The sequence below is a fragment of the Hibiscus syriacus genome, unplaced genomic scaffold, assembly GCF_006381635.1.
Source record: "Hibiscus syriacus cultivar Baekdansim isolate YM2019G1 unplaced genomic scaffold, ASM638163v2 tig00110788_pilon, whole genome shotgun sequence".
Lineage (NCBI taxonomy): Eukaryota > Viridiplantae > Streptophyta > Magnoliopsida > Malvales > Malvaceae > Hibiscus > Hibiscus syriacus.
In genome coordinates this window covers 1465076-1476715 of record NW_024062863.1, presented here as the reverse complement: position 1 = coordinate 1476715, position 11640 = coordinate 1465076, and the positions used below count along the sequence as shown (strand labels likewise).

Below are 11640 nucleotides of genomic sequence, written 5' to 3'. Positions count from 1 at the left end.
TTTGTTTTTCATCAAGGCACAGGTCTTGTCGGTTAATCCATTTGACCCCACGTCCACCGTTGATGACTGGAAATTTCGGCAAAGCAATAACATGAAAGCGTATTAATTACGAAGAAAATAATGCAAATGATAAAGTTCTTTTTACGCGTGGACCCAAAAAAGGAGACTTCTTTGTTGTTTACTGACTTTGATCTTCAAGAAATAAGCATCGGTACATCACAGAACTGGTTCTCAGTGTAAAGAAATTATTGTATGCTAAGTTTTTTCATTGTATCCCTCTTCCAACCACTATTTCTCTGGCCAATTATCATGGCGGAAGCTGCCGTTTCCTTTGTTGCAGAGAGGCTAGCTGACATACTGCAAGAAATTGATTTTCACACGGATGTTCGGAAACAAGTGGAGCGTCTACAAGAGGAACTGGTCCGGATGAGATGTTTCTTAAAGGATGCAGATGCAAAGCAAGGTGATGATGAGAGAGTGCGCAATTGGGTGTCTGATATCAGAAATGTTGCTTACGATGCCGAGGATCTCATCGACAGGTTCGTCCTCAAAATGGACTCCCTCAAGAGAAACAAGTTCTTCAAAAGGTATGCTTCTTTTTTTAAAGAATGGAATCATCGCTCTAAGATCGCTGATGAGCTCCTTTACATCCAAGAAAGAATCGTTAATATATCCATCAGCCGTGAAACCTACGGTATCAGAAACATTGGGGAGGGAATCAGTACAGCAAGGGAGAGGCTTCGGAAGCTGAGAAGATCATCTCCACGCGGTGAAGAAAAGGATATTGTAGGCCTCGACGATGATATAGCTAAGCTTGTGACACAACTTGTCCGAACTGATGACCAATGGCATGCGGTTTCGATAGTCGGTATGGGGGGCATCGGAAAGACAACTCTGGCCAAAAAGGTTTACAATCATGGTAATATCCAGGCTCGTTTCCCTTCTCGAGCTTGGGTTTATGTTTCGCAGGACTTCAGTACTAAAGACTTACTTGAGGCAATCATAAAGCAAGTGGGATCAGCAAGAAGAAAATTGGAATCTTTGGATGAAGAAGAACTTGAAGCAATTCTCTATGAACACCTAAGAAGGCAGCGGTATTTGGTAGTCTTGGACGATGTATGGAGTATCGAAGCCTGGAAATCAATTGCAAGGGCTTTTCCGGACAGAAACAACGGAAGCAGGGTGATGCTAACAACTCGCAACAATGGTATTGCTTTGAAAGCAGACCCTCAAAGTGTTCCCTATGATTTGCGTTTCCTTGGTGAAGAAGATGGCTGGATATTGTTCTGCAAGAAAGCCTTCATTCATAACAACGACTCATATGGTTCACCGCAGTTGGAGGAAACGGGGAAAGAAATAGTGGCGAAATGTGCTGGATTGCCACTTGCCATCATTATTGTAGGAGGATTGCTTTCAATGAAAAGAAATCTAGGGGAATGGAAAAGGGTTCTTTCCAACATGAGCTCACACTTTGCAAGAGATGCAGATGGGGTGTCGGCAATATTAGCTTTGAGTTATAATGATTTGCCATATTACCTCAAATCTTGCTTCCTCCATCTAGGCCAATTCCCAGAGGACCGCTTGATCCCCTCACACAAATTATTCAGGCTGTGGATTGCAGAGGGTTTGATTACGCAGCAAGGCGAAAGGATGGAGGACGTAGCAGAGGATTACTTGACTGAGCTGATTGAGAGAAACATGGTTCAAGTAGCCAAGTGGAGCATTAACGATCGAGTTAAACAATGTCGTCTTCATGATCTGCTCCGAGACCTGTCCATCTCAAAGGCCAAAGAAGAGAGCTTTTATGAGATTCAAGGGCATCAAAGTCTCCACCCTTCGGGAAAATCTCGTCGTCATGCTGTCTACTCAACCTTTCAGTGGCCCCAATGCAAGTACTCAAATCCCCACCTTCGGTCACTCCTATTCTTCAGAGTTGATCAGAACCAAAGCCAGGCTAATTATTATATCAACGATCCTTACAAAATGGAAAGCAGTGATCTAGACTATATTGGCAAAAGCTTCAGATTGCTAAGAATCCTTGAGTTGGAGGGTATACCGTGTACTAAGGTCTCAAGCATAATTGGAGCACTAACTCATTTGAAGTACATGGGGTTGAAGAAGACCAACTTACAGGAGCTTTCACCCGCCATAAGTTCTTTGCGAAAACTGCAGACACTTGATGTAGCAGAAAATGCTCATCTAACAATAATTCCAAATGTAATATGGAAGCTGATAAAGTTACGACATCTTTATATGTGCGGTCATAAATTCGGAGGGCAGCTGCGAATCGACACACTGCAGCATCTCCAAGTTCTATCAGAAATGAATGTAGAAAAATGGATGCAAAATAACCCGGCAAAGTTAACCAGCCTGCGGAAATTGGGTATCAGAGGAAACTTCAGCTTCAAAACTAATGAAATATTCAACTCCATTTTAGCACTTGAGCAACTTCAGTCCCTGTACCTGCGTACTGAAGATGCTGATTTTCCGTCACTCACTCAACTTTCCGATCATCAAAAACTAGTCAAGTTGCGTCTAGAAGGAAGAATAAGTCGGTTACCTGACTCACATGAATTCCCACCAAATCTGACTCAGTTGACATTACAGCACACTCATCTCAAGCAAGATTCAGTGAGGATACTTGAGAATTTGCCACGATTACTGATTATGAGACTGAAAGCTCGCTCCTATGATGGAAAAGAAATGGCGATATCAGTGAATGGCTTTCACCAACTTGAGTTCCTGGAGTTTCACTCCCTGGAATCATTGGAAGGGTTCAATCTTGAAAAAGGCGCAGTGGTAAGGCTTAGAATTTTGCGGATAATCAACTGTGGGAACTTGAAGATGCTTCCTGAAGGAACAGAATCACTTAGTGCTCTCCGTGAGTTGGATATTGAAGGGATGCCGAAAGCATTCGTGGATAGGGTTCGAGGTGAAGACTTTTACAAAGTCCAGCATGTTCCTTCTATCCTATTTGTTTAATTTGCAGTTTCGTTGTAGCAAATGGCAAATGTTCATGCGTTTATTTATCAAGGTAAGGGTAACCCCCTTCAGCATAATCAAGCTAATACTGCTTCACTTTTGCATAATAATAGATGAATATCAAAATTTCATGCTCGAAAGCTTCAATGATCCAAATTAGGTCTGACAGAAAAACCTAACTGCTTTCATTGAGTTCTTAATCAGGGCAAATTCAGCAAAGATCCATGGCGAAACGCAGCAGAAACACAGAAGTGGCGTTAGATTGTGACGGAACATCATTGATAAAACCAACATTTGTTGATTGTATATTATACTCTCTTTTTTTGGTTACTGCACTCCAATCATTCATAATTATTACACAAAATCATATATGAATTTCATTTTAATTAACTGACCTAAAATGTAATTAATCCTTAATTTTTTGCTGGTTGTGCAATTTATCACAATGGGAGTTTATTGAGTTGATTTCAGATTATTTGACATGACAAGCCTTCTGATTCTTATGTTTCTACCGTATGCATTTGCCTTTGAATCATCAAATGGGAAAAAACTTCCTTGGATTAGATCATCGTTGTGTCAGAATTCATCCATATTTTAATTTCATTTTACTTAAATTTGATTCAACAAATTCTCAATTAACACAAGAGAAAAAGATAATTTATATACTAAAACTTAACATCATCATCAGAAAGGAAATAATCTTCTCATCCATAGCTTTTTAAGCTATGTAGGAAGGTGTCCTAAGATTTATTTTCCAAATTCATCATTTGATGATTCTACACGCCTGAATTTTTATTTGAAGTTGAAAACCAAAACCGTGAAAATTTAACAATTGAAACACTAAAAACTATAATTCGCAGCAGATTCAGAAGCAATGATTTAACATCACTCGATAACGAAATATCTCAGATCAAGTGTTGGATTATGTGTAATTTTTTGCTTCATCATCATCCACTAGAAAGATTAAACTCGAAAAACATGAAAATCAAATCTCTTCAGATTTCTAAAACATCGGTGAAAATAAAGAGGTTACTCAGTGGTGGAGATAGAGTTATAGGTTCGATTCTGCCAGCTGATTTCTTCAACATTAGTCGGAAGAGGGAGCTATAACTCCTCATCGAAACCTCAAAATTTTCAAATTTTCAAGAAAAAAAAGTTTCTTAAAATATTTTTTGAAGAAAAAGAGAAAGATGGAAAAAAAAGATCACTCAGTTCAGCGGGGTTATCGACACGCAAAATTCTCAAAAAGAGAAGGCTGCATTCCGGTCTGTTGAGCTTGAATTTTATGAGGTCATCACTGCGATCTTCTTTACGATGAAGATAAATAAATTTAAAACAAATAACAGTCAGATCTTTAATACTGAAGAAGAAAATCAGAAACGGCGGATGACATTGATGCTAACGCAGCTGCTATGATGAACTCTATGGTGGCTATGCATTTATAGGAATAAAAATTAGGGTTTTAGTAGAAGAACAAAAACGAACTAATCCTAAAAATCACTGGTGGGAATCATGTGGGTCCTTGTTCCGGCCCGAATGCTCTCTTCTACTTATTTAGGCCTTGATGAATGAACTACGCTCAATGTTCATAGGCCTCTTTGAACAATATTATGCCCTTTAAAGAAAATAAAGATAATATAACATTCGGTACATGTACTTGGTACTTATGCCAATAAAGTAGAAATGCGATACATGTTTATTGAGAAAACGTATAATTTGGTACCTTTACTTTGATAAAATGTATAATATGATATTTATACTTTTAAAATGTTCAATGTTATATATATATATTGTCAAAATTTCAATATAGTACTTAAAATATCATTTGGTATAATTATGGAATTTCGGTTAAATAGATCGATAAATGTTATATTCAAACTATTATTTGTATATTATTATTGTACTTAAGTTATGACTATTAATAAATGTCATACCTAAACTATCATTTCATATGTTATAATGGTGCATGAGTTATCCATGTTTTTTTTTGTTGATAATTCATCAATTTATAACCCAAAGATCAAAGTAGCTACAACCAATCAACCAATCATCAAAAGAAATTAAGCAACCTAGTTACAAAAGAACAAAAGACTGGTTAGACTATACCCCAAGCATTACAAAGATAATGATTAGTATTATCATATCTATCTATATCTTTACCCCTTAGTCTAATACTAACAGTTTCAACTATGTCTTTAAGCAAAATATCAATCGATCTAAATCGACCCTGAAAAATACGTTGATTTCTTTCCTGCTAGATGGAGTAAATGAATGCGTTCCAAGAAATCTTCAGTAAAGTAGTGATTAGAGACTTCCCTTTCCAAGTAGAGCTTGCCCGAGAGACCATTGTTTCCCAAGTTAGAGCAGTATAAGTCATACCATTCAGATTCAAAACAACTTTCCAAAGTCCAGTAGCAAAAGAACATTGCGAAAAAATATAATCCCGCGATTCTTGGTGTTGACAGCAATTAACACATATAGATTCAGAACATAATCCCCTTCGCTGTAACCAGTCTCTGGTAGGTAACCTGTCCAGTAAGGCCATCCAAGAGATCAAACTATGCTTTGGAATATGCATAGGAAACCAAATCAGTCTATGCCAAATAACTTTCATGCCTTGTGTCCGAATCTTATCCCAGACTTTTCTAATCGGCTGAGGTGTAGACGTAACAATAGGATAAACGATTGGTCTCAACTTAATAATTCTTCTAAAACTCCAGCTAACATTTGAACCTGCTTCAAAGTTCGAGAAATCATGATCCTTAAAGACATATGATTTAAGCCATGCTACCATAGCGAACCATCACCAGCAAGGATCTTTCTAATGAGGTTTATGATATATGCTTTGTTCCAATTAGAAGTGTTTTTCAGACCCAAACCTCCTTCGAACTTCAAAAGACATATGTTCTCCCAACTAACTCTAGCACCGACTGCTGATTTGTCAGCTTCTTTCCAGAAAAACCTGGAACAGAGTTGATTCACTGTTTTAAGAATAGAAGCTGGAAGTATGAGTTGCCTACACCAAAAATTATAGACACTGAACAGGACAGAGCGAATTAGTTCAAGCCTGCCAGCGTAGCTAAGGTTTCTGTCAGACTAGTACTGCAATCGTTGCCTGATTTTTCCGAGTAACGGTTCACAATCTTTCATTGATGACTTTCGTGTAACAAGAGGTATGCCAAGGTATCTAACAGGCAAGATCCCAATCTTGAAGCTAGAAATGATTTTAATATCCTCTAGTGTCCTTGAAGAAATACCCGCAATAAAAAGTTCACTTTTGGAAGAATTAAGATTAAGTCCTGAAACTTGGTAGAAATGGTCAAGGACACTGAGGACACAAACCACTGAATCAACATTGCCTTTACATAAAATTAAAAGGTCGTCTACGAAAAAAATATGAGTAAGCCATATCTTCTTGCACTTTGGGTGGTAAGCAAATATGCCTTTAGTAGCAGCTAAATTGAGCATATTAGAGAGAACGATCATTGCTAGAATGAACAAATAAGGAGAAATAGGGTCTCCCTGTCTGAGCCCTCTAGCTCCTTTGAAATATCCAGTGAGAGAACCATTGAAAGAAATTGAATACTTAGCTTGTGAGAAGCAGACTTCAATCCAAGCAATGAAAATATTTGGGAATTGAAGAGATCGAAGGATTGATGAAATGAAATCCCAATGCAATGAATTGAAAGCCTTATGAAGATCGATTTTCATGGAGCATCTAGGTGAAATTACTTTCCTACCATATACCTTAACCAATTCCTGAGCAAGAAGGGAATTATCAATAATGTTTCGACCTTTGATAAAAGTAGTCTGATTCAAGGTAATAATCTGCGGAAGATAGACATTCATCCTATTAACAAGAATTTTAGTGATTGTCTTGTAGATAACTGAGCAGCAAGAAATAGGCCGAAAGTCCTTGACAATACTAAGATAGGGGATTTTAGGGACAAGAGCAATAATGGTTTAATTAAAAGCCGGATGAATATAAGCATTGTTGAAGAAATATTTGACAGCTTCTATAACTTCTTTGCCCACAATATCCCATGATATTTTAAAGAAATAGGGAGTGAATCCATCCAGTCTAGGGGCTTTATCGTTGCCTTGGCAAAATATTGCATTTTTAATTTCCTCATCAAGAACTTCCTTAACAAAATAATATGGAGCATTAACCGGCATGGAAAAGTTGAGGAGGTTATTGAAAAGAGCAGGGTCAATATCCTTGACCGAAGGGTCAGAAGTACCAAGAAACTTTGAGAAATAAGAAATCACTTCGTTAGACATGGCTTCAAAAGATTCGAGCCTATTCCCGTTGTCATCAATAAGAACTCTTATAGTGTCTCTCTTATTTTTAAAGGCTACAACCGAGTGGAAAAATTTGGTGTTTTTGTCACCATCTCTAATCCAGTGAACTTTAGCCTTTTGTTTGAGAAGGTTAGATTCAGTATCTTCAAGAGTTTTCAACTGGACTTGTAATCCAAGTTCCTTCTCAATGGCTTCCTCTCCTTTAAGAGTTAGAAGTTGTTGATTTTTCAGCTCAAGCCTCATTAGTTTAACACGGTCTGAAAGGTTGCTATAGTTATCTTTATTAAATCCCTTAAGACAAACTTTAAGTCTTTTCAACTTGAGGAACAAGACTGTCATAGGATTACCAGGAATATTGTGGAACCAAGACTGTCTAACAATACTCAAGAAATCAGGATGGGCAGTTCAGAAGTTAAAGAATTTAAATGGATTTGGTCTAGATGCAGGAGGATCTTTAGTAATCCAAATAACAACCATACTATGGTCAGAGACACCAGGAGCAAGGAACTCAACAAAGGAGTTTTGAAAAGCAGAGGCCCAACTAGGATTAATCATGATTCTATCGAACTTCCTAGCAAGATAAAAGTCTTGTTGTTTATTACTCCACATAATATTGGGGCCAAAGAAAGGATGATCAGTCAAAGCAAGATCTTGAGTGAAATCTTGAAAATCTTTCATGTCAGGAGTGATGTAATGGCCTAAAAATTCATGGTCAGAGCTTTCTTGAGAGTGCAAAAAAATATTAAAATCACCTCTAAGACCCAAGGAGAATGATCAACGATAGAATAAAATTCATTCATCTTATGCCAAAGCTGCCTACGATGCACTCCATCATTACTGCCGTATATGGCAGAGATGAAAATCAGTTTATTCTGGAACTTCCCTTTAGCAATAATACACTGATCAACAACTTGAATTATGGTGAAATCAATTCCCTTCCTCCAAAGCAACCATATTTTGCCATTTATTGCATGATCATAATTGGAACAAATATTCCAATTGGTAAATTTAGAACTAAGAATTGCCTCAGATTTATCCATTTTGACTCTGGTCTCTAACAGACATAGAACATCCACCTTGTTCTGCATGGCTCTAAGGGCCACTTTATTTTGTTTTAGAGGACTTTTAAGTCCTCTAACATTCCAAAAACTTATTATCATAGGCTTGGTGATCCAGAGGATCCACCTTGACTTTCAACGGATAGACTTTTTGCTTTATCGAGTTGATTTTTCTTTTTCAATTTTAGCTCTTTGACTAAACCAACAACTCCTAATGAAGTTTCTCTAGTCTTTCTTGGTTGGTTCTTTAAATTTGGATTTTCATCAACAGAGTTGAGCACATCAAATCTATTTTTTGATCCTGATATAGAACCCTTAACATTAACCTTACTAGGTCTACATTTTCCCTTTTTAGAGGTTGAAGGTTGGGAAATTGAAGCTTCAACAGGCTGGGAAAGAAATTGGTCAGAAACAGTAACATCTTTAGCATCCTGATGTAGAAGATACACAAAAATACCAAGAATGATAGAGTGCTCGAGATTTTTAGTTACAGTAGCTTCAGACTCCTCCTGCAGATTTGTAAATTCAGTTTCCTTTGGGTATTTACTTGATGAATCTTGTAAAGCATCATCTCCTCCATCAAGATTAGGTGCAAGGTTCAAGGTAATTCCTCCTAGCCCCTCCTGAATGTTAGAGGCCTCAGCTTCCTTAGAGACATTACAAGTTGGTTCTTGCAAGACTTCAACTCCTCCAGCATGCATTTCAACTGGATTAGGAATAGCTTCCTTCTTTTTCCAGACTTGAGTAGGACTAGAATTGGCATTGAAATTGATTCTTTGCTGGCAAGCTTTATCATTGTGCCCAAATACTTTACATTTATTACAAGAAGGAGGAAACCATGAAACCTCTACATAAATCAAAGTTTTCTGTCCATCTTTGAGAGCAACATCAATGTATTTGGGAATGATATCATTGACACCTATTTCTATACATACCTTTACAAACTCAAGTCTAGATTTAGATGCAGTGATTGAGTCCATCGAGAGTGGAAAACCAATTGCACTAGAAATGTAACTAAGTCCTACTCGGGTGAAAAGCTCTAAGGGAACATTGTATAAATGGACCCATATATGAATCTTAGTTAAATCGAAAGAGAGGCTTTACAGGTTTGGTTTCTATTTTCTTAGAATTAGGGTTTTGTTTTGTACATACCAAGGACCATTATCAACAACCCAATCTCTGACAGATTCATTATCAAATGAAAAGATAAAGAGATTTTTGCCAGCAGTACTAACCTGAACACGCGAGCCCAGCAAGGCTTTACTCTAGAGATCATCAATGATTCTTTGTACTGACGTAAAGCTCGATGTGACCCCAATAAACTGACCCACAAGAGATAATTTCCATTCTAAAATTCCTACATCAAGAATCTCAGAGGGAGGAAGCACAATCAGAGTACCATCGTGAACATTTGGGGGGAAATATTCAAGATCATTAGATTCTGCACACTTGAATAATTTTCTCCAATCCATCAAGAAATCAAAAAAACCATGAGAAGAAAACACGTGCTTCAAAGAGAAGAAAACAAAAGAAATCAGCGAATAATCAACAGAAAACTCGGGCGCCATTAGACCTACTAAGTTGCACCCAGAGAATTCCCTTAGTGTGTTGCATTTGCCTACGCGTTCCAACCACCACCAAGCGTCCGTTCACCACTATAGTTTTATCGAGACTTAGAGCATTGGATATCATATTTCCTTGTATTTTACAGTGCAAATAGCAAAGCTTTGTCAATATATTTCTATTTTTCCCAGTAAAGTTAGTTATCCATGTTAGTAAGTGTTAGATCAATCAATTAAATTTCATGAATACTATGATAATAATTCAAATAACGTTGTATTAGATATTTTGTTAAAATACACGTATCATATTAGATATTTTTAAAACATAAGTACTACATAAAATGTTTTAACATATATATATACATCATATTGGGCACTTTATCATATCATTTATATATTTTATGTTATATATTTTAACTATAATCTTCATCGGTGTTTAAATTTTTTGAATTTTGATGTTGTAAATAAAATAAATTAATTAAAAAATATATTATGATTCAATTGCATAGTAAATAAGTTAAAAAATTTAACGCAATGCGTCAAGGAACACATTAAACGTCATTTCAAGGTTTAAATTCAATTTTTGGCATATATCCATTAATAGTTCTTTGACCACTTTGATTAGTCGTTTCACCAACTTGGTTACAAGCGGTGTGATTGTAGAAAACACCAATGTAACCAAGAAATTGAATAAGCTTAAACTCGGTACAATAGTACCCATCGTAGTGTTGTATGTGAAAAACAACGCAACGATGCAGATCTGGAGCTTGAACTGCAACGGGAATTTGTTTGTGAGGATGTTGATCATGAAAATGTAACACCCCCAACCCGTATCCGACCCGGATACGAGTCCGAAGTGTCACATTGACTTTTCAAACATTTATTCGTATAAAATAGTGAGTAATTTAAAAACTTTTATAACATTTAACTTATTCAAAACGTTTATAAAATATATCAGAGTTCATACAATTTATATCTTTAGACTACATGCCAACTACACTCTATATACAGTACATATATTTTTTGATCTGATATTTGGTAAGGAGAACTGACCTGTCTTGCTCCGCATTACTCTTTACTCTTCTCGAAACCTACGTGTGAAACAATCACACGCTAAGTCGTTGACTTAGTGAGGCATATAAAACATATAATATTTCATATAACATAAAGCATACATAAACATATACCATCATTATCATAATCTCTATCATTATCATTAAGAAACACACAAAACATCATATGGTTCATGTAACACATTTCAAACCATTTACCTTTGATAACCATTTATAAACCCATCGTATACATATCACATTCAGTATGTTTGTTTAATCTCTTTATTAGCCCATGTACACTAGTGAGAACCTAAGGTATGTGAGTACATTGAGGTTGTGCACACATATGCTGTTACCACAGCTCGATCAATGTCCCGAAGGACATATCCAGAGGTCACAAGGAACCTCGGTAACTATCCAGAGGTCATAAAGATCCTCGGCAACTGTCCATAGGTTCCGAAGAACCTAGGTAAACTGTCCATATGTTCCTTAGAACATAGGTATACTGTCCATATGTCTCGAAAGACATAGGTAATTTTGTCCATATGTTCCGTAGAACATAGGTATACTGTCCATATGTCTCGAAAGACATAGGTAATTCTGTCCATATGTTCCGTAGAACATAAGTATACCCTCAACTCTTGGCATGCCAACTATACCACTAGCTCTCTTATCATATACCAT

General features: G+C 36.7%; 3 protein-coding genes and 4 non-coding genes across 7 annotated transcripts; 1 reads left to right on the top strand and 6 right to left on the bottom strand.

Moving 5' to 3' along the window:
- The first annotated feature begins 130 nt into the window (after positions 1-130).
- Positions 131-3035, top strand: LOC120140774 (putative disease resistance protein At1g50180). The gene has a single exon (XM_039155754.1). It carries the CDS (start codon positions 253-255, stop codon positions 2980-2982), a length of 2730 nt encoding a protein of 909 aa, XP_039011685.1. The 5' UTR covers positions 131-252; the 3' UTR covers positions 2983-3035.
- A 624-nt stretch (positions 3036-3659) lies between these two features.
- LOC120141015 lies at positions 3660-3757 on the bottom strand. The gene has a single exon (XR_005517752.1). It is a non-coding gene; the product is annotated as a small nucleolar RNA snoR31/Z110/Z27 (small nucleolar RNA).
- An 84-nt stretch (positions 3758-3841) lies between these two features.
- LOC120141011 lies at positions 3842-3936 on the bottom strand. The gene has a single exon (XR_005517749.1). It is a non-coding gene; the product is annotated as a small nucleolar RNA snoR31 (small nucleolar RNA).
- Positions 3937-4011: 75 nt separating this feature from the next.
- Positions 4012-4110, bottom strand: LOC120141014. The gene has a single exon (XR_005517751.1). It is a non-coding gene; the product is annotated as a small nucleolar RNA R30/Z108 (small nucleolar RNA).
- A 74-nt stretch (positions 4111-4184) lies between these two features.
- LOC120141010 lies at positions 4185-4287 on the bottom strand. The gene has a single exon (XR_005517748.1). It is a non-coding gene; the product is annotated as a small nucleolar RNA Z107/R87 (small nucleolar RNA).
- Positions 4288-5370: 1083 nt separating this feature from the next.
- Positions 5371-6831, bottom strand: LOC120140935. Its single transcript, XM_039155922.1, has 4 exons — positions 6086-6831; positions 5784-5998; positions 5599-5715; positions 5371-5510 (listed from the first exon to the last, which is right to left on the bottom strand). Exons 1-4 carry the CDS (start codon positions 6829-6831, stop codon positions 5371-5373), a joined length of 1218 nt encoding a protein of 405 aa, XP_039011853.1.
- A 114-nt stretch (positions 6832-6945) lies between these two features.
- Positions 6946-8372, bottom strand: LOC120140934. The gene is made up of 3 exons (XM_039155921.1): positions 8105-8372; positions 7759-7982; positions 6946-7653 (listed from the first exon to the last, which is right to left on the bottom strand). The coding sequence occupies exons 1-3, from the start codon at positions 8370-8372 to the stop codon at positions 6946-6948; spliced, it is 1200 nt and encodes a 399-aa protein (XP_039011852.1).
- Positions 8373-11640: the final 3268 nt, after the last annotated feature.